Below are 23557 nucleotides of genomic sequence, written 5' to 3' on the forward strand. Positions count from 1 at the left end.
CGTACCTCCCGATTTTCGGTGTTTTGAAGGTTGTGGCCTAAATATTCCTAAGAAATGGCTGAAATTTGGTACTTAGTCTTCGTTGGGGGTATAAAACGTTCTTCCAGAAATTGGTCGGTATAGCCTCCCGATTTTCGGTATTTTGAAGTTTGTGGCTACAATAATACACCGAAATGTCTGAAATTTGGTACTTGATCTTCATTTGGGGTATTAAACGTTCCATATGAAATTTGTCGGTATAGGCACACGCCTTCATAAAGCCCATATAGAACGTACCTCCTGATTTTCGGTCTTTTGAAGGTTGTGGCCACAGCAACCCACCGAAATGACTGAAATTTGGTATTTAGTCCTTGTTGGCAGTAAAAACCTTTCAGACTGAAATTCAGTCCACGTTTCCGTGTAGGCCCTATAATAGAACGGTACCTCCCGATATTCGTAATTCTGAAGGTTGTGACACCAAAACACTGAAGTTTGTTGTTTACTCTTCCATGGGGTTATAAAATATTCCAGAAGAGAATTATCGGCAATGAACGGGGGGTTCCTATATCCCCCAAAGAATCGTACCTCTTGATTTTCGATATTTTGAAGGTTTTACCGAAATATCGGAAATTTAGTATTTAGTCTTCTTTGAGTCTAACATCCAAATCTCGGTATTAAGAAGGTTAGCCACATTGTTTTACCGAACTTGCTGAAATTTGGTATTTAGTCTTCTTCATAAATGAAAGGAAACTTATTGTTCCATTTTACTTCAATACAACTCGTGGTGGAGGGTATAACAAATTCGGCCGAACTTAACGCCCTTCTTAGTTGTTTATTGTTGACTTGGTGTGGTCTTCTGTTATCTATGGAAGACCTTAAGGGACCTTCTGTTGTTTATACAAGAGGCCTTCTGTAGTCAATGTTCTGCTGTTGTCTATGGAAGATCTATAAAGGGCCTGTTGTATACTCTTCGACCGGTTGCTATTCGGGCGCTCGTTAAATTGTCGTGCAAAATATGTTGTTGTGTTGTTCAGCTACCTTTCTTGAATCGCTGGGACCATTATCACTCCGATTCATAGAATACACGATCTCATTGATCTTCCCGGGAAGACAAATTCAGTTAAACAGAAGGATAATGTGAAATATCAGAAACTGGAATAGCAATAATCTGTGTTGCGACTGCGGTTGGTACTACAGTTGTTGAGACTGCGGAGCAGCTTCATAATCTGAAGACGATGACGATGGCTCACTGCGTATCAAGTTGGCGCAACTCGAAGCAACATAATTTCTATAGTCGTATTCCCTCAAGAAGTCTGTCCTGAATAATCTATGGAATTTACACATCGAACGACGATGGATGAGATGGTAATAAACAGATCAACCCATTGTCCGGGGTTAAGTTCTATTCTGACTCGATCTAAAATAATTCAGATCAGTTATATTGAAACATACCGTTCCCACAATAAGATATATACGAGCATGTAGTGGCTGAGATAACATCCCCTGGCTGAAATGATACCTTCTCGGGTCAATCCGGTACATAGAACTGGCGGTTTTTGGTGTTAGAAGGATCGTGAAAATAGTTCAAAAGAACTTTACAAGCTTGAAGCAAGGTGTTATGGAAGATTTTAACTTTTTTTTTCTTCTTAAACACTTCCCTAAGGACTCATGTGATGGCTTTGATGATTATCTTTGAATGGGTATGATACGATTAGACATTGTGCAAATCACGAACAATACAGAACAAAACTAGTTAAAATTTTATGGATTTAATGCGTTTATCGCATCCATGGAATACTTCAAATTCTGCTCTACATTCCCTCGGACCCAAACATAAACGAATAATTTCTCATAGACTTATGGCGAACATTTACACATTCCACATTGCTGACAATGTATGGTCGATTGGCAGTTATGTTAGGAATGCCGCCACACGATGATGATATCGCTGGCTCAGCACAAGACACATGTTGTCGGTTGCATGCAACAGCATCTACAATTTTCGAACTAACCAAGTCAACAGCACCAATTGCAAGAAAGCAACTTCTTTTCAAACACCTCACGATTGTTAGAATTGCTGCTGCATGGGAGAATAAGAGGGGTGTGAAGATGCCACACGAAAAGTGAAGGTTATATTACCACCACCTATGATTGGATTGTAAAAAATGCTTGGTGCAGCATAGTTTCTTTTATAGCGAGCTATGCTTCTGCTATGCCATGCTCCAATTATGACAAATGAAAAAGAAATGAAGAAATTCTGTGACAATGAAATGCCAATTGGCCTACGGTAAGTGTTAAGCATCTCTAAACAGACGACGACAGTTGCTGAAGATACTTCCGTCAATAATGACGCATATAACAGAGTGGATGATCGGCTATCATTTAAAAGTCCTGCTTTTTATTTTGTTGATAATTGACTCCAGTTGGGGAATGGCTTACTATGGCAGTGGATTTTTAACTGTTAAAAAGTTATCGGATTTATGTAGAACAGAAGACTGCATAGAATCAAGGATGGCCGGGGATCAAAATCAACGAAGATTAATGGAATTGAAATACAGACTCTATGAAAATCCTTATAAATTACGTTTTCAACCGGTGAAGGCAATGCCTAGGTTGTTTTGGCATAAGTTTCCACAAAAACAACAAGAGCAGCCAGCAACAACAACAGTTATGCCAACAGAAGTTACAGAGGAACCTACAGATGGACCCACAGAAGAGCCCATGGAACCAGAAGTAACTGAACCTACCATACCAGAGACTGAGGCACCACCAACAGAACCAACAACTGAACCTCCAACTCCCCCTCCTTCCCCACCGACTGAACCCGCTACAGAATTACCAACAGAACCTGCAACGGAAATGCCAACAATTGCACCCGCCACCACACCAGAAACACCTTTAAAACCTCCACCAACCACAATTACCACCATAATGAAACCACCAGGTTATTTCCCCTTCAACTTGGCCAATAAATTGAAAAATCTCTTGGTGTTCGGTTCACCCTCCAAAGTGAATCTCATACAAAAACAGGGTCTGGTCCCTACTACCAAAACCAAAAGTAAAGGATTCCTAAGTCTCTTTGAGGTTATCAAATTTGCAAATACCAAATGTTCTGTGAATATGGGTGATATACGCTCCATGGAGGGCACATGCTATCATGAATTTGAGTGTAAGAATCTGGGAGGTATACCAACGGAAAGATGTGCCGATGGTGCTGGGGTGTGTTGTATTTGTAAGTCAATCATAGCGTGTGTTTTAAAAATCGTTGCCTGAAATTTTTCCATTGTAGTTCTAACTGGTTGTGGAGATACCACCGATCAATCCGTTGTTTACTTCGAAAGTCCCGACTATCCCCAGCCATTTCAAGAGACCATGATTTGTGTCCTAATTATAAATGTGCGTAAAAATGTCCAGCAGTTACGTTTGGATTTTCTGATGTTTGAGGTGAGTATTGAGACGGGGTAGTCTATAAGCTTCAATTCTGTTTTTTTACAACCGTCTTTTCAGCTAAATCGTCCCACCGATGGTGATTGTGATGAGGATCAATTTGTGGTTTCGGGACAAAATGTAAATTTTGTAGTACCAGTTTTGTGTGGCATTAATACAGGACAGCACAGTGAGTATTCTTTGATTTTCGGACTATCAGATCAACCCAGCAAAAACTTTCACTACCAAATATGGGGTTTTTAAAGAAAAAATTTCCGATAAAAAATTTTATATAGAAAAGTTGTTCGATAAAGATATTTTCTAAAATAAATATTCGATAACAACATTTCCTGTAGAAAATTTGTTGGATAACAACGTTTTCTATAGAAAAGTTGTCCGATAACAACATTTTCTATAGAAAAGTTGTCCGAGAACAATATTTTCTTTAAAAAATTTGTTCGATAAGACCATTTTCTATAAAAAAGTTGTTCGATAGCACCATTCTCTATAGAAAAGTTGTCCGATAACAACATTTTCTATAGAAAAGTTGTCCAAGAACAACATTTTCTATAAAAAAGTTTTTCGATAACACCATTTTCTAAAGAAAATTTGTCCGATAACAACATTTTCTATAGAAAAGTTGCCCGATAACAACATTTGCTATAGAAAAGTTGTCCGAGAACAATATTTCTAAAACAAAGTTGTTCAATAACACCATTTTCTATAAAAAAGTTGTTCGATAGCACTATTTTCTATAGAAAACTTGTCCGATAACAACATTTTCTATAGAAAAGTTGTCCGATAACAACATTTGCTATAAAAAAAGTTGTTGGATAACAACATTTTCTATAGAAAAGTTGTTCGATAACAACATTTTCTATAGAAAAGTTGTTCGATAACAACATTTTCTATAGAAAAGTTGTTCGATAACAACATTTTCTATAGAAAAGTTGTTCGATAACAACATTTTCTATACAACGGGTTTTAACAACGTTTTATATAGAAAAGTTGTTCATTAACAATATTTTCTATAGAAAAAATGTCCGATAACAACATACTCTATAGGTTATTGTTCGATAACAAATTTTTTAGAGAAAAACTTTTCGATAACAAAATTTTCAATCAAAAAAATTGTTCGATTACAACATTTTCTATAGAAAAGTTTTTCGATAACATCATTTTTTGAGGAAAGGTTTTTCGATAACAGCAATTTCTATGAAAAAGTTGTTCGATAACAGCAATTTCTACAACAGCTTTTTCTATAGAAATGTTGCTAGATAAAAGAATTTTCTACAAAAATTTCCGATAACAAACTTTCTATAGAAAAGTAATTTTGATAACAGCAGTTTCTATAGAAAATGTTGTTCAATAGCACCATTTTCCATGGGAAGTTGTCCGATAACAAAATTTTCTATAGAAAAGTTTTCTTGTTCATTCGTATATAATTTGCAATTGCTGGCTGTGTCATTACAAAATAGGGAGACGATAAGTGGGTGTGGCTGGGCAGTTAAAAATATGGAGCGTAGCGTGTGGTTTCAGACCACTTGCTAGGCTTGTGTTGGGTATAGTGCTGTAAATTTTAGACCAAAGAAGTCAACAAGGTTTCTTCGTCAGAAACCCAAGTTCTGCCGACAAACGACTTGAGGATCTTTTTCCTATTTCTGATATAATCGCAAATAGCAGTGGCTTACGCTTGATTAGATTAAATGGCGGATATTTTCATATTCCTCAGCTGCCCTATAAACCAATGTCATGCAGGGTGCACCTTAACTTGAATGAAAACCGCTTACACCTGGGAAGTTTTAGCGGATTCTGAAACAGCAATGTTCACAGATGAGAAAAATCCAAAAACAATTAAAAATCGCTGGAGGGATTTCTAAATAAATCGCGGTCAAAGGTCACATTTTTAGGTTTATTTTAGGTTTTCGTGATTTTGCTTGGAACCCGCAAGTCCTATCGAAATGGGACTAGAGAAGATTTTGTAGCCGTGAAAATTCTCCAGAGGATTCACCGTTACCATTTTTGAGATATATAAGTTCAGGTCACATTTTTAGGAAAATCTAATAGCTGTGAAAATTCTCTATAAAATTGGTTTTCGTAATTTTTTCCAAGGTTGTACCATTTTTGAGATATATAACTTTAAGTTGGGAAATTTAAGTCATGACCCTGTTTTATAAGGAGACGATACAGTCAGTAAATTGTCCAAATTTGAACTTCTATATCTCAAAAATGGTAATACCTACGAAAACATCATAAAAGACATTCTTGTAGAGAACTTTCACTGCTACAGCACTTTCTTTAATCCCATTTTCAAGCAAAATCGTGAAAACCTAAAGAAGCCCTAAAAATGTGAACTTTGACCGCGATTTAATTGGAAATCCCTCCGGCATTTTTTTTTTTTTTTGAGTTTTCTCATCGATGAACATCGTAGTTTCAGAAACCGCAAAAACTTCCCAGGTGTAAGCACCTTTCATTTAAATTTAGTTAGGGCGCACCGTGAGTATCTTCTCGACTGAAAGGGCTGTTATATGGCATAGCACACTCGTCTTCGTCATCTCGTTAAAAGTAACCGCATTTCTATCATCGTTCTGCACCAAAGTTGTATTGCTTCACTGGTATAGTAGCCACTTTCCGCCATGGTCAAGAACTCAATATGGTCGTGCATTAACAGTCAACTAACTCTTGGGTCTTCAGAATTCCTACTACGCTCATTTCTACGTCCCCTTTGCCTCTGCTGGGAACTTTGGTCTAATATCACACATTCGACCAGCAGGTATGTAGTGAACGGCTGCAGCTGTGATGAACTCCCAGAAAATTATTCAGCTACCTACGATATGATGGACTGGACAGTTCTCTAAAGCGGTGATTGTTAAATTCTCGGAAACCGTGTCAATCAACTTCCCTATCGAGGACAATAACTATCTGGTAACTGGGGACATCAACACTCGTCATTGTCTTTGGAATTGCGTCCTAGGCAATGACCAGAGGGGTATAGTATAGTAGAGTTGTGCCAAATGAACTATATGGTTCACTACGTAGTTCCAATGGCCCACATAATTTGTTGGAACAGACTGTGTATACGTAATATTACACTTTAGATTTCATGACGTTACTCATACGTTTTGGAAGTAGTACAGTGAACTAGGAACTAGATTACCCAACTCTAGGGTATATCACTGGCCAATCTGTCGTTGCTAGTGATTGTAGAATAACCCTATAAGCCGCATTCTTCTCTTCGGTAACAGCCTGACACTTTTGGTCACACCATCGGTTCCTTGGTGGAAGCCTCATGTATGCAAATATGGATTTTGCAGCTGTTGGTAAGAAGCGGGCACTACTTTGCCAATGTGTTAATATGTTATCGGAGCGAGGAGTGCTCATTTGTTTCTATGGAACAATCTTCTGTTGTTTATAGAAGACCTTAAGAAGTTAGTTGTGGTTTATAGAAGATCTCAATGGTGAATATTTATCTCTATGGCAGATATCAAGTGAACTTCTGTTGCCCATGAAAGAGTTTTTCTGTTGTCAATAAAAAACCTCAAGAAACCGCGGTGCAATGGTATGCACACCCGCCTTGCACGCTGGAGGTCGTGGGTTCGATTCCCCGGCCAGTCAACATCAAATTTTCAACGGTGGCAAAAAACCCCTCAGTAATGTTGGCGACATTTCCGGAGTATTTCAGCCATGTAAAACTTCTCTACAAGTGGCGTCTTAAGACACGCCGTTCGGACTCGGCGATAGACAGTAGGTCCCATATCATTGAACTCAATATAAATCGGTGTGTACTAGACTGTTTTAAACTCAAAGGGAAAAATCGATGTCGGATTTTTTTATGCGGCACCATCCTAAACTGTTTAGTTTTGTTAAAAATTAAGATTGCGAAAGTTTGAGCTCAATCGGAATATGTTAACACGTGCTACTGGAGCCTCAAAGTTTCCATGGGTCCTTTCTATAGCTAATATTAAAATTGCCCATGAAAGACCTTGTGATGTTTGCTGTTGTCAATAGAAGTCATCAAGAGTTCTTCTTGTTGTGTACTGAAGACCTTAAACCCTTGTGGAAAGAATACCTTTAGTAGTCTTCTTTTGCCCAAATAAGAGGTTTGCTCTCTATAGAGGAACTATGAGAATCATCCTTTTCTATGGATGAACACAAGAGGACTTCTGTTGCCTGTAGAAGTCCTTATAAAATCTTTCGTTGACTGGAAGCCCTCACGAGGTCTTCTGTTGTTTGGAGAAGGCCTCAAGAAATCTTTTTTGTCGGCAGAATACCGCAGAAGGACTTCTGTTATTTCTACATGGCTTCAAAATGTTTTCTTGTACCTATATAGGACCTCAAGAAGTCTTCGATTGTCTATAGAAAACCTCAAGAAATTTTATGTAACCTATTGAAGACATTTGCAAGGTTAAAGATGCCCATGAAAGACCTTAAGATGTTTGCTACCTTTAGTAGTCTTCTTTTGCCTAAATAAAAGGTTTGCTCTCTATAGAGGAACTATGAGAATCATCCTTGTCTATGGATGACCCCAAGAGGACTTCTGTAGTAGTCCTTATAAAATCTTTCGTTATCTGAAAGCCCTCACGAGGTCTTCTGTTTTTTGGAGAAGGCCTCAAGGGATCTTTTTTGTCTGCAGAATACCGCAGAAGGACTTCTGTTATTTCTACATAGCTTCAAAATGTTTTCTGTTACCTCAAGACCTCAAGAGGTCTTCTATTCTATATTGAAGACCTCGAGAGGTGTTTTGTTGTTGTCTGCTTTATATTGAAGATTTCTTGAGATCTTCTGTTGTCTTCCGCTATCTTCTGTTGTCTTTTGAGATCTTCTGTTATCTGTGAAAGACCTCTTCTGATGTCTCAGGGACACTTCAAGAGGACTCCAATTATCTGTAGAATACCTCCAGATGAATTGTGTTGTCTCTAGAAGACCTTGTAAAGACTTATGTTGTCTAAAAATAACTCACAGTGTCTTCTGTTTTCTATAGAAGAACCCTCGAAGTCTTCTGGTGCTTATGAAAGAAACCCGGGAGTCGTCTGCTGCCTGTATAAGACATCAAAAAGGCTTCTGTTGTCCATGGAAGGGCGTTTGTGGTCTTGTTACAGAATTTTTGTCATCCACAAAAGGCCTTTAAGATCTTCTGTTGCCTTTTAAAGACCTCAGGAGGTCTTCTGCTGTCTGTAGAAAATAATAACAAGCCTTCTGTTGTTCATGTTTTCTATACTGTAGTCCACGAAAGACTTGTGGGGTCTTCTCTTTTTAATGAAAGGCCTTCTAATGTCTCAGAACGACTTCAAGAAAACGCATGTTGTTTGTAGAAGACCTCAGGAGGACTTGTGTTGTCTCTAGAATAACTCATGAGGGCTTATGTTTTCTAAAAAATACGTCACTGTGCCTTCTGTTGTCTATAGAAGAGCCTTTAAAGGCTTCTGTTGTATATGAAAGTACACAAAAAGTCTTCTGCTGCCTATCGAAGACATCAAGAAGCCTTCTGTTGTGAAAGACTATTTGAGGTCTTCTTGTCTATGAAAGCCTCTAAGAGGTCTTCTAACATCTCAAGCCAACATCAAGAGAACTCCTGCAGTGTGATTTTCTAACTCATTTGTTGAGTTACCGACAAAAATCGGTCTCTAGTTAGAAAATCACAATACTGTTGTCTCCAGATAACCTCCAAAGGAACTCTGTTCTCTGTAGAAGACCTCATGAAGTCTTCTGGTTTTTATTGATTAACCCAAGAGACATTGTACTGTCTATAGGAGACATCAGAAGTTTTCTGCTGTCCACGAAATATCTCTTGAGGTCTTCTGTTGTCTAACAAATAACTCAATGAGTCTTCTGCTTTCTACGTTAGACCTCTTGTGGCCTTCTGTTATTTATTAAGGCCTCGACACATAAGAAGCATGGCATTCTTGATAAAAGACTAAAGACCAAGTTCGACCTAATAAAAAGATTTCAGAATCACATTTGAATTAGATCGAACTTGGTCTTAAGGCATTACCAGATATGACTTAAGCAAGAATGTCATGCTTCTTATGTGTCGAGGCCTTTAAAGACCCCCAGAGGTCTTCTGCTACTTAAAAGACAGCTAGAGATTTCGTTGGTTTCTCTGGAAGACCCCAAAAAATCTTCTTTGTCCCTGAAAAACATAAAGAGCCCTTCTAATTACTCAAGACAACTTATATAGGACTCCTGTTGACTCTAGATGACCTCAATAGGACTTGTGTTATCGCTAGAAGACTTCCTGAAGTTTTTTTAATTTCTCTAGAAGATTCCAAGACGTCTTTTGTTGGCCATAAAAGAATTCAATGTGTCTTCTGCTGTTTATAGAAGATCACTTGAGGTATTCTATTGTGTCTCAAAGACTTATGTGGTCTGCTGTTGTCCACGAAAGATCTTTTGACGTCTTCTGGTTTCTGTAGAAGGTCTTCTGTAGTGTGTTTCTCTTCTTTTTTTTCTTCTTTATTGCTTATTCGATTTTCGAATCTTAGCGATCATATTACAATTGTCAAAAAAATTACATATTTATGTTTTTATAAATTATTAACAAAATAGGAAAATATATCTCTATTTCTCGCTATGCTTATTAAATTTTCGGCGTTCTGGAATTCTGTCCATTGTTGGATATTTTGAATCCATGACATCTCTTTTCTTCCTCTAGTACGTCTTGCTTCTATGTTTGCTTGCAGTATTTCCTGGAGAATGATGTATTTACGGTTTCGCATAATGTGCCCTAGATATGCCGTTTTCCGTTTATTTATGTTGTTTAATTCTCTAATTAATTTTTTTGAGTTAACGACAAATGTCGGTAACATTAAAATGCCACATTATGAATGAAAAGTTCAAGAAAAGTTGACAACACTGTTGCTATCAGTAGAACTTTACAACTACACTCTTTTGGTCGCTAACTTACCGCAAAATATCGTAAATTACCGTATTTATAAGCATTTAAGTTTTACCGATTTTTTCGGTAACTCATAAAATGTGTTAGAGAATCGCACTGCTGCTGTCAATAAAAGACTTTAATCTGCTTCTGCTGTCTTTATAACATCAACACGCCTTTTGAAACTATTTAAAGACCTCTTGAGACCTCGACCGCAAGAGGACTTTTCATGTCAATATGTGCCTTCAGCTTTTTATAGAAGACTTCAAAAGTCTTCTGTTGTCCATGAACAACTTTTTGACAACTACTGTTGTCTATGAAATACCTCAATGTTTCTTTTGCTGTCTACAGAACAACTCTTGAGGTCTTCTGTTGTCTCTCTTGGGGTCCTCTGATGTCTATGAACAATATCTTGTATTCTTCTGTTGTCTTGAAAGACGTCGAGAGGTCTTCTGGTTCTCTAGAAGACCCCCCAGTATTGTTCTGTTGTCTATAAAAGACCTCTGGGCGTCTTCTGCTGTTTATAGAAGACATAAAGAAGCCTTCTGTTATCCACAAAATATAGCTGGAGATCGTGTTGTCTATAAAACACAGTCTCCAGAGGTCTGGTTTCTCTGGAAGACTCCAAGAGGTCTTCTGTTGTCGATAAAAGACATTAAGAAGTTGTCTCTTGTTTATGAAAGGCCTAAGAGACCTCTAGACGACTTGTGTTGTCTATAAAAAAAACCTTACGAAAACTTATGTGATCTCTATTGTCCACGAAAAACCGTTCGAAGTCTTCTGGCTTCTCTGAAAGGCTCCACGAGTTGCTCTGTTGTCTGCAAAAGACCTCAATGTGTCTCTTGGTGACTAGAAAAGACCTCAAGGAGACTTTTGTTGTCCAGGAAAGACCTCTTAAAGTCTATGAAAGACCTATGAGAGACCTTAAGAGATTCTATTGTGTCTAAAATATATAAAGACTACTCTCTAGAAGACCACATGAGGACATCTGTTATCTCTCTATGAAATACCTCATGAGTTCTTCTGGTTTCTCTGGAAGATCCAAAATAGTCTTCTGTTGTTTATAATAGAAGTCATCATAAAATAGTCTATGGTGAAATAAAAGCACTCATTATAGACGATAAAAGACCCCTTCAAAACTTCTGTTATCTATAGAAGATCTCAAAAAGTTATCCTACTTCTTCTAGAACACCCCAAGTAGTCGTATGTTGTCTGTAAAAGACCTTAATATGTCTTCGACTGAATATAATGTTGTCCTTAAAAACCTCTTGAGGTCTTCTGGTTTCTATTGAAGACCTCTTGAGATCTTCTGGTTTCTATAGAAGACCCCAAGATGTATTTTGGCTTCTTTCAAGAGACCAGTAGTGGGATCCTCTAACGCATTTTTTTTGGTTACCAACAAAATTCGGTAAATTTAAAACTCAAAATTATGAATGAAAAGTACCAATAATAGTTGATAACTGTTGTCGTCGGTAGTATCTAGCGACAACTTTATTTTTATCGCTAACTTAATGACAAATTTCGTTAATTACTTACTTACTTACTTACTTAGCTGGCCTTTTACAGAACATTTGTTCCATAAGCCGAACTAAGAAAAAATCTCCAATCCTCTCTGTTTGCTGCTGTATTTTCCCAATCTGGGATATGTAGCTTTGTGATATCTCGTTTCACTTGTTCGCTCCAACGAAGCTTTGGCCTTCCAGATCTGCGAGAACCTCCATGCGGCCCGTATTTATACGCCTTTTTAGCGGGTTCATCATCACTCATTCTTATAACATGGCCTAGCCATCGCAATCGTTGTATCTCGATTCGTTCAACTATATTGATGTCATTGTATAGTTGATACAGCTCGATGTTCATACGACGCCGATATTCGCCGTCAACACAGATTGGCCCGTAGATCTTTCGAAGAATTTTTCTCTCAAACACACAAAGCACTGCCTTATCTGCTTGAGCAAGTACCCATGCTTCGGAACCATACATTAGCACGGGTAGTATCAGTGTTTTGTACAGTGTTATTTTTGTTTGACGAGAGGTGGCTTTATTCCTAAACTGCTTACTCAGCCCAAAGTAGCATCTGTTAGCCAACACTATTCTTCTTCGTATTTCACAACTGATGTTATTTGTTGTGTTTATGGCGGTGCCGAGGTAGACGAAGTCCTTTACTACCTCAAAATTATAGGTACCAACATTCACAGATGGTGCGGTGTTTATGGACATATTACGCGTCGATACCATCAACTTGGTTTTTACGCCGTTTACTGCCAAACCAACTTTAGCAGATTCTCTTTCGACTTTTGCAAAGGTGTCAGTTACTTCCTTTACCGATCGACCCATGATGTCAATGTCGTCGGCATAAGCCAGTAACATGTGGCTGTTCGTGTATATCGTTCCATTTCTTTTGACCTTCGCGTCTCGTATGACCTTTTCCAGTAGGATGTTAAATAGATCACACGACAGGCCGTCTCCTTGTCTGAAACCTCTTTTGGTAGTAAACTCTTCGGAGAGGTTCTTTCCAATTTTAACTGAGGATCTCGTCTCAGTTAATGTCATTCTACAAAGTCGAATGAGCTTTGCAGGAATACCAAAATCAGACATGGCTTGGAACACCTTTGAACGTATAGGGCTGTCGAATGCTGCTTTATAATCGACGAAAAGATGGAAGGTGTCGATCTGCATTTCTTGGGTCTTTTCCAGGATTTGTCTCAAGGTAAATATCTGGTCAATGGTGGATTTGCCAGGTCTAAAGCCGCACTGATAGGGTCCAATAATTTCATTGACCATAGGCTTTAGTCTCTCACACAATATGCCAGATACTATCTTATATGCAATAGGGAGCAGACTTATGCCCCTATAATTGGAGCACACAGTTTTATCACCCTTCTTGTGGACTGGACATAGGATGCTCACGTTCCAATCGTCGGGTACGCGTTCTTCCTGCCAGATGGTGCTAACTAGCTGATGCATACACCTTATCAGCGTGTCGCCTCCGGTTTTGAACAGCTCGGCTGGTAGGCCATCTGCTCCTGCCGCCTTATTATTCTTCAGCCGGTTTATTGCTGTCCTTACCTCATCTTGGCTGGGCGGTATACATTCAATACCATCATCTGGGATTGGATTTGTGGTATCTTCGCCGTCTTCACTGCTATCGGATACCAACAGTTTGGAAAAATGTTCTTTCCATATCCTGAGCACACTATCTGTATCAGTTACCAAATTACCTTGTTGATCTCTACAGGAGGATATTCCTGTACCAAAGCCATCAGTTTGATGCTTCACTCTTTGGTAGAATTTTCGAACTTCGTTCTGTCTCCTGTACATCTCCATTTGTTCACACTCCCTCTTTTCCATTTCTCTCTTTTTCCTGCGGAAAAGACGTTTCTCCTCTCTCCTTTTCTCCCGATACCTCTCTCGTGCGCTACGCGTTGCTACTGATTGTAAAGTAGCCCTATATGCCGCATTTTTTTCTTCGGTAGCAGCACGGCACTCCTGGTCATACCACGGATTCTTTGGTGGAGGTCTCTGGTATCCAAGTACTGATTTTGCGGCTGTTTGCATGGAGTGGGCAATATTTTGCCATTGTGCTGATATGTTATCGGGACGAGAAGCGCTATCATTAAGCAATTGGGTCAGTTGAGTGGAATATGCTGTGGCTATCTGTTGTGTTTGCAGCTTGGCGATGTCCAACTTTCGTGTTGTGTCTGTCCGTGCTTTATTTGCAACGTTTAGACGGGTACGTACCTTTGCTGCAACGAGGTAATGGTCCGAATCTATGTTTGCTCCTCGGAACGATCGTACATCCAACACGCTCGATGAATGTCTTCCATCTATCACAACGTGATCAATTTGATTTATTGTTCTTTGGTCTGGAGACAGCCAAGTGCCCTTATGAATATCGAGATGCTTAAATCTGGTACTGCTAACTACCATGTTTTTTGCCGCTGCGAAGTCTATCAGCCTCATTCCATTGTCTGATGTTTCACTATGTAGACTGAATTTCCCAACTGTTTGTCCAAAGATATTCTCCTTTCCAATTTTGGCATTAAAATCGCCTAGAACAATTTTAATGTCATGGGCAGGACAACGGTCATATGTTTCTTCTAAGCTCTCGTAGAATATATCTTTGGTCTGTTCGTCCTTGTCTTCGGTTGGGGCATGAGCGCAGATAAAGCTGATGTTGAAGAATTTTGCTTTAAATCGAATTGTAGCAAGTCTTTCATTCACTGGGGTGAAGCTGGAGACCAGATGTTTTAACCTCCGACCAACAACAAAACCGCAACCAAACTCATGCTTTGTTTCATGGCAGCTATAATACAGTGCGTCACCTTTAGGTGTTGTTGTGACATCTTTCCCAGTCCATCGTATTTCCTGTATGGCAGTAATATCGGCTTTGTACTTTCCAAGTACGTCTGCCAATGCGAAGACTGCACCTTCTCTATAAAGAGTGCGAACATTCCAGGTGCAGATTCGCAGATCATGGTCCTTAAAACGTTTGCGGGGTTCGTCAACTTTAGAGGGGTTTGTTTTTCTTTTCTTTCGTTTTTTCATAGTAGGCTGTTTTTTTTCTAGGGGAGGGTTACTAACCCGACGCCCAAACCCAAGTTTTTAACGTTCTTATGGGTGAACGCGCGGCACATGTTAGCTCACTACCTTTAACGGGTGTTAAAGGCAGTTCCCCAGGTGACACCACGGGGAGGTCAGTGTCCACTTGAGATGAAAGAGGGACCAAGATAAATCCTGGGCTTTGCCATGTTAAAACCGGTCAGGACCGTTCCTTGGTATCTTTCATCCCCTACGTCACCCAATTTCGTTAATTACCTAAATTTTAAGCATTTTCATTTTACCGATTTTTGTCGGTAACCAAAAAGTGCGTTAGAGAATCCCACTACAGCTGAGGTCTTCTATTGATTATGAAAGACTTTAAAAGGTCTTTTGTTTTCTCTCCAATAAGCTTTCTACTTTCAATATAAGACCTTAATAGGGTTTCTATTGTCTATAGAAGTCCTCAGGTAGTAGTTTGTTGTCTTCAGAATGCCTTAAAAGGTTTTTGGTTTTTTTGTGTTCTATAGAGGACCAGAATAGATCTTCTGTTGTCTATAGCAAATCTCTGTTGTCCACAAAATGCCTCAAGAAGTGTTTTCTTGCCGATAGAAGACCTCGAGACCATTGATAGGCTTCCCGGTGCCATAGAAAAGCTCTAAGCAGAAAGTTAAAGCTGTGGGAAAAGGAAAACAGTTATTGATAGCCACATACAAGGTCATTGATCGCCCTGTCATTCATCCCATTTCAACTTCTTGAATACCGTACACGTACAGACGCTATTCGAAGTCTTAAATTGTTAAAGATACAGCAAAGTCTCTTATCAACATCCTCCACGAATTTCGAATAGTACAAGCTCTTTACATTTTTATCTCGTAAAGCGAAATATTGTTCCCGGTACTCTAAGGAAAGAATTCTATCAATCTAATTTTACTAGGATAGTCACGAGACTTCCCTCATATCTATGAGTTAATCCCGATTCAAGTTAGCTCAAAAATATGAGAGCTTTTTTCAGCGCCGAATCCGAACAGCGTTCCTTAAAAACCACTTTTACGGAAGAAAGTAACGGTCGCATTTATTGTCGGATTCGGATAAAACTTGGGTAGCGTAGTGTAGGGTAACATATAGTTGGCCCCACCTGAATTTGCTCCTTTCCTATTTTAATTATTTTTTTCTTTTTTTTATATTTAGTTTATGTCAATGTTGGTCATTCTCCCGATCGCAAAGTGTATTTGTCGATATTTGCCAAGGTGCCCACAGGATCAAGGACCTTCAATTTCAAAATAACACAGGTTTTATTCTTTCAAAACAAACTGTAAATAATAAACTGCATCTGGAATCTTTCTTTTGCAGTTAGAAGACAACTTGGCGCCCGATGGCTGCTTGCAATACTACACCGATATGGAGGGCATTGTTAAGTCATTTAACTATGACATCGAAGGCACTGTGGTGGACAATAAATTGGCCACATATTTAGTAAGTGAAAACAATCTCTAAAAATTCGAATCTCTTTGACCCATGACTCCCTTATGTTCCTCAGAACAATATGAACTATGTCATTTGCTTGGAACGTGACAAAAACACCTGCAGCGTAAACTATGTTATGGAACAAATTGGCAGCAGTTCTGAACAATTGGATTTTCAAATAATTAACAAAAATGAAGGTATCATCAGAATGAAATTTCTCACGATAAGATAAGCGTACAAAAGTTTTCTTTTTTATTTTTAATTTTTGTTGCAGATGAAAATGATTTAGTGCCCGATGGCCAAGCTGGTGCTGGCATTTTCAATTGTCCCGATGATTTTTTGGCCATCAATCAGGTGCGCCTGTGCGGTGAACGCTTTAACGATGGCTCCACAAATGAAGATTTCACCGTAAATGCACCAGTTCGAGATGTCTCAGCGGGACCAATTATTTTGCCCTTTCGCAGCAATGACGAATATGTGGGACGTGGTTTTCGCTTGTCATACCGCCAGGAATCATGTGTATAAAATGCAAAACCGTTACTTTAAGGCACTATGCAACATCAACAACAACGACTCTCTTTTGAGATATCAAAAACAAGAAAAAAATTGTTGCAAATTTGCATTAAATTTGTTTATGGTCATTGTTTGGTGTTTGATTTTTGGTTTGGTTTCTTCTCCTTTTTCTCTGTTTTTGTATTTTGGAACTATTGTGGAGGTTCTCCTCACTTGTTCCAGTTACGCCAAATTTAACATTTCATTAGTACCCTGGGAATAACAGCATATGTATAGAGCATTGGCTATGGCTGAAACTAATGCAACATGCATTTCATTTGCTCCACAGACCCTCTGCAAGTCTTCCAAAAACATTTCATTTTTGTGGCTGTCTGTTGCTTTGATTCCCATGTAAATACCTTTTTGTAAATTCACATTTGAGGGTTGAATAATAGGGAAAACGAAGAAGACGAAGACAAAGTTAGGAAAATGCATGACCGAATCCACAACACAGACTGTTGATATTATTCCTACTTTGTCGCCTATTGATGTCGTCGTTGCTTTGATTTCCATCATCATCACCACCACCGCCGCAGTCATCAGACGAACCACATCCATATCATAGTCATCATCAACGCTTTGCTTTGAAAATACGACCATAACAAAGCGCCACCCACATGTCATGGTGATGTCGCCTGCAAAGACTACATCGATAATGTTGTCTTTGGTGGTGTGTTCTTCTACTCCTTTTTGCAGTGTTACGGTTTTCCAAGAGGAGCCGAAACCCGAAAAAGGAATGAAATGTGCCGTTCACAAATGGTACCAACGTCGTCACCACCCAATTTTTGTGGTTTTTCTGAATTTTGGTTAATTTTAAATTCGTCGTATTCGGCAACTTAATTTCCTGCAGTACCGTTAGACAGTGGAGTGGAATGGAAAAGCAATGCAAGGTTCTTCCCTCAAAAAAAAAATAAATAAATAATAAACAAAGTATTCCCATGAACATTTGCAACGGTTCCTTGAGAAGCTTCACTCGTATTAATAATAGTATAATACAAGTCAACTCATTTTTGGTTTGTTCTAAAAAACTTTAAAAAATCCACGTTTATTGGCCTCTTTGTTTTGTTCTAAAAAATCTTTACAAAAATCCACATTTATTGACCTTTTTAATGTTTATTAACCTTATTGCTTTATTCTAAAAATCTTTAAGAACTCCACGTTTACTGACCTCTTTGGTTTGTTCTAAAAATCTTTAAGAACTCCATGTTTACTGATCTCTTTGGTTTGTTCTAAAAATCTTTAAGAACTCCACGTTTACTGATCTCTTTGGTTTGTTCTAAAAATCTTTAAAAAATCCACGTTTATTGGCCTTTTTAATTTGTTCTAAAAATCTTTAAAAAATCCACGTTTATTGGCCTTTTTAATTTGTTCTAAAAATCTTTAAAAAATCCACGTTTATTGGCCTTTTAATTTGTTCTAAAAATCTTTAAAAAATCCACGTTCATTGGCTTGATCTAAAATTTAAAAAAAAAATCCCCGTTTATTGGCCTTTTTGATTTGTTCTAAAAATCTTTAAAAAATCCACGTTCATTGGCTTGTTCTAAAAAATTTAAAAAAAATCCTCTAAAAATCTTTAAAAAATCCTCGTTTATTGACCTCTAAAAATCTTAAAAAGAAATCCACGTTTATTGACCTCTTTGGTTTGTTCTAAAAACTTTAAAAAATCCACGTTTATTAATCTCTTTGGTTTGTTCTAAAAAACTTTAAAAAATCCTCGTTTATTGACCTCTTTGCTTTGTTCTAAAAAATCTTTACAAAAATCCACATTTATTGACCTCTTTGGTTTGTTCTAAAAAATCTTTAAAAAATCCACGTTTACTGACCTCTTTGGTTTGTTCTAAAAATCTTTAAGAACTCCACGTTTACTGATCTCTTTGGTTTGTTCTAAAAATCTTTAAAAAATCCACGTTTATTGGCCTTTTTAATTTGTTCTAAAATCTTTAAAAAATCCACGTTTATTGGCCTTTTTAATTTGTTCTAAAAATCTTTAAAAAATCCACGTTTATTGGCCTTTTAATTTGTTCTAAAAATCTTTAAAAAATCCACGTTCATTGGCTTGATCTAAAATTTTTTAAAAATTCCCCGTTTATTGGCCTTTTTGATTTGTTCTAAAAATCTTTAAAAAATCCCCGTTTATTGGCCTTTTTGATTTGTTCTAAAAATCTTTAAAAAATCCACGTTCATTGGCTTGTTCTAAAAAATTTAAAAAAATCCTCTAAAAATCTTTAAAAAATCCTCGTTTATTGACCTCTAAAAATCTTTAAAAAATCCACGTTTATTGACCTCTTTGGTTTGTTCTAAAAACTTTATAAATCTACGTTTATTAATCTCTTTGGTTTGTTCTAAAAAACTTTAAAAAATCCACGTTTATTGACCTCTTTGCTTTGTTCTAAAAAATCTTTACAAAAATCCATGTTTATTAACCTTATTGCTTTATTCTAAAAATCTTTAAGAACTCCACGTTTACTGACCTCTTTGGTTTGTTCTAAAAATCTTTAAAAAATCCACGTTTATTGGCCTTTTTAATTTGTTCTAAAAATCTTTAAAAAATCCACGTTTATTGGCCTTTTTAATTTGTTCTAAAAATCTTTAAAAAATCCACGTTTATTGGCCTTTTTAATTTGTTCTAAAAATCTTTAAAAAATCCACGTTTATTGGCCTTTTTAATTTGTTCTAAAAATCTTTAAAAAATCCACGTTTATTGGCCTTTTTAATTTGTTCTAAAAATCTTTAAAAAATCCACGTTTATTGGCCTTTTTGATTTGTTCTAAAAATCTTTAAAAAATCCACGTTCATTGGCTTGTTCTAAAAAATTTAAAAAAATCCTCTAAAAATCTTTAAAAAATCCTCGTTTATTGACCTCTAAAAATCTTAAAAAGAAATCCACGTTTGTTGACCTCTTTGGTTTGTTCTAAAAACTTTAAAAAATCCACGTTTATTAATCTCTTTGGTTTGTTCTAAAAAACTTTAAAAAATCCTCTTTTATTGACCTCTTTGCTTTGTTCTAAAAAATCTTTACAAAAATCCACATTTATTGACCTCTTTGGTTTGTTCTAAAAAATCTTTAAAAAATCCACGTTTATTCTAAAAATCTTTGAAAAATCTACGTTTATTGACCTCTTTGGTTTGTTCTAAAAATCTTTAAAAAATCCAATTTTATTGACCACTTTGGTTTGTTCAAAAAATCTTGAAAAATTCCAAGTTTATTGACCTCTTTAGTTTGTTCTAAAAATCTTTAAAAAATCCACGTTCATTGGCTTGATCTAAAATTTTTAAAAAAAATCCCCGTTTATTGGCCTTTTTGATTTGTTCTAAAAATCTTTAAAAAATCCACGTTCATTGGCTTGTTCTAAAAAATTTAAAAAAAATCCTCTAAAAATCTTTAAAAAATCCTCGTTTATTGACCTCTAAAAATCTTAAAAAGAAATCCACGTTTATTGACCTCTTTGGTTTGTTCTAAAATCTTTAAAAAATCCAAGTTTATTTACATCTTTGGTTTCTTCTAAAAATCTTTAAAAAATCCACGTTTATTTACCTCTTTACTTTGTCCTAAAAATCTTTAAAAAATCCACGTTTACTGACCTCTTTGGTTTTTTTCTAAAAATCTTTAAAAACTCCACGTTTAATGACCTCTTTGGTTTGTTCTAAAAAATCTTTAAAAAATCCACGTTAACTGGCCTCTTTGCTTTGTTCTAACCTCTTTGTTTGACCTCTTAGGTTTGTTCTAAAAATCTTTAAAATGACACGTTTATTGACCTCTTCGGTTTGTTCTAAAAATCTTTAAAATATCCACGTTTATTGACCTCTTTGGTTTGTTCTAAAAATCTTTAAAAAATACACGTTTATTGACCTCTTTGGGTGCCACCGTGGTGCAATGGTATGCACGCCCGCCTTGCACGCAGAAGGTTGGGGGTTCGATTCCCCGGCCAGCAACATCAAACATTTTTTCAACGGTGGCAAATACCCCTCAGTAATGTTGGCGAAATTTCCTGAGTATTTCAGCCTTGAAAAACTTCTCCATAAGTGGTGTCTTAAGACACGCCGTTCGGACTCGGCGATAAACAGTAGGTCCCATATCATTGAGCTAAATATGAATCGGGGTGCACTCATTGATATGAGAGAAGTCTCCCTTGTCCCGTATGGGATGTTGTGGAACAATGTTTTTTTTTTTTTGTTTTTATTGACCTCTTTGGTTTGTTCTAATAATCTTTAAAAAATCCACGTTTATTTACCTCTTTGGTTTGTTCTAAAAATCTTTAAAAAATCCACTTTACTGAGGAACCAAAGAGGTCAATAAACGTGAATTTTTTAAAGATTTTTAGAATAAACCAAAGAGGTCAATAAACGTGACATTTTAAAGATTTTTAGAACAAACCAAAGAGTTGTTCTAAAAATCTTTAAAAATCCAAGTTTATTGACCACTTTGGTTTGTTCTAAAAATCTTTAAAAATCTAAGTTTATTGACCACTTTGGTTTGTTCTAAAAATCTTTAAAAAATCCACGTTTATTGACCTCTTTGGTTTATTCTAAAAATCTTTAAAACAAATCCACGTTAATTGACCTCTTTGGTTTATTCTAAAAATCTTTAAAAAATTCACGTTTATTGACCTCTTTGGTTTGTTCTACGATTTATGATTTTTTGGGTTCCGATAGGCTTACTAACAATAGCTCTATTGTGACCCCATAATCATACGAGCTTTGTCCTTTCACGTCCCACTGTTCTTTCCTAAAGTTAGATTCAAATACAATCTACAAGAAACAGCAATCCCCACAAATAAAGAGGAAACCCGAAATAAGTTCGTAGGTTCAGCTCAAAAACAAATGTTGTTTTAGTCTTTTTGCCAATTTTGTTTATTTATTATTCCCATTTCGATTGACAGGTTTGTCGCCCTGTTTTCTTACCGGGTTTGTCTGTCATAGGTTTCATTTTTGAGTTTTGTCAACATTATTGACGCTATGTGATGGAAGTTGTTGTCCCCTTTTGTTGTATCTATGACGAAATTTATTTCATTACACTGTTATTTTACCGTACACCTCAATCGGTTTGTTTAGGACCAGTCGATGATTAATATGAGTTCAGATTCTCAGAATTATCCTGAATTCTAAGGATAGATTGATTATTGTTGATTTGGATTAAAATGTGTTAGTTTTATTTGTGAAATGCTGAAAATCAGGTTTATCAATTCACACAAAGGATGCTTCCCGGAGGAAAACTGTTAACATCGACACACCGATATGGGGGGGTTTTCTCACCTCTACTCTGGCTTCTGGTAATAAACTTAGGTGGTGGCTTATGCCGATGATATAGTACTGCTGATAAGTGAGAAATGTTTGCCAATTCTTTTCGAAGGTGTTTCGGTATGAATTGCAATGGTCTTGGAGTCAAACCGGAGAAGATGGAACTCGTACTATGTACTCATCAGTTTTGGACGGAGTTGCATTGGAACTCTCTCCAGAAACTAAATACCTTGACACAATTCTCGACCATCATTTGACATGGAAAAGGAGTAACAAGGGGCGGGCTAAGAAATGTCTTATATCCCTCTACTCCTGCAAGAACTCCATTGGGAGAAGTTGACCACAAGTCATTCACTGGGTGTATGTAACCATGATTTTCCCCATTTTAACCTACAGTCGACTTATCTGGTGCTAGGCAATTGGGAATAAGGCACTAGTGTCGAAATTATCAAGTATACAAAGGGCTGCATCAATTCTGATTAACGGAGCAATCAACAGCATTCCTCAGGCCGTTTTGAACGGTCAACCTTACAGGACCGGTGAAAATATATGTCGATAGTCAGGCGGCCCTTAAAACTCTCAAGTCATGGACCATAAAACCCAAACTATCGTAATATTTTTAAACTTTGTTGCGTTTCAGGCAGTGTTGCCGAACTTGACGATTTATCGCCATTTTGACGATTTTTTGGCCCAAAATTGAAAAATGACGATTTGTCGATTTTATGGTCTAAAATGACTATTTTTCACGTAAGTCAAAATTGCATGAAATAAAACTATATTTTGACCAAAATTTCTCGAAAGACTTTAAGGAAAACAATATTCTATCTCGATTTTGTGAGCTTTTTAATTCTCGTAGCAATTTTCAGCAAGATTGGCTATATTTATGTACATATATGGAATACAGGTATTTTGATGATTTTTGCCTCACCTTCGAATTATATCAACTAAAAATGCTCGTTTAGGATAGTGAATGGATGTATATCTTCCTTCAAAAATTTTTCACGGTGTAAAAAATGTATATGTCCAGCTTTCTTAACTTCCTACTACTGTCCTTTTTAAGCGGTCAGTAAAGTCAGTCAGTTTCGAATGACAGTTTTTATCTATTTCCGACTGTCTTACACAGAACCTTATGTTCCATAAACCGAACTAAGAATAAATTTCCAAACGCGCTGATCTTATACTTTACGTCTCCAGTGTTGGATGTCATGTCGTGTTTCATACCAGGTAACACAATCGCATATTTGGTCCATAAATCTTTTGGAGAATTTTTTTTCTCAAACACACCTAGTTCTGCCTCATCTGCTTTCGCAAGTACCCATGCTTCAGATCCATATATAAGTGCAGGTAGTTTCGGTGTCTGGTGGACGGTCACACCGTGAGCAAAGCTGTCATTCAAAAGTGACAATGTGTACACATCTTTAGCTTGCTGCAATACCGTAAACTCGATGAGCATAGGGAAGACTCTCATCTTGTGAAATCTTT

General features: G+C 37.0%; 1 protein-coding gene across 1 annotated transcript; it reads left to right on the forward strand.

Annotated features, from left to right (window-relative positions):
• The first annotated feature begins 2207 nt into the window (after positions 1–2207).
• On the forward strand, positions 2208–16810 carry LOC141390706 (uncharacterized). Its single transcript, XM_073963673.1, has 8 exons — positions 2208–2266; positions 2403–3211; positions 3269–3423; positions 3487–3595; positions 16010–16110; positions 16172–16294; positions 16359–16482; positions 16560–16810. Exons 1-8 carry the CDS (start codon positions 2208–2210, stop codon positions 16808–16810), a joined length of 1731 nt encoding a protein of 576 aa, XP_073819774.1.
• Positions 16811–23557: the final 6747 nt, after the last annotated feature.

This window comes from Musca autumnalis, unplaced genomic scaffold (assembly GCF_047663935.1).
Source record: "Musca autumnalis isolate F117 unplaced genomic scaffold, ASM4766393v1 scaffold_1, whole genome shotgun sequence".
Lineage (NCBI taxonomy): Eukaryota > Metazoa > Arthropoda > Insecta > Diptera > Muscidae > Musca > Musca autumnalis.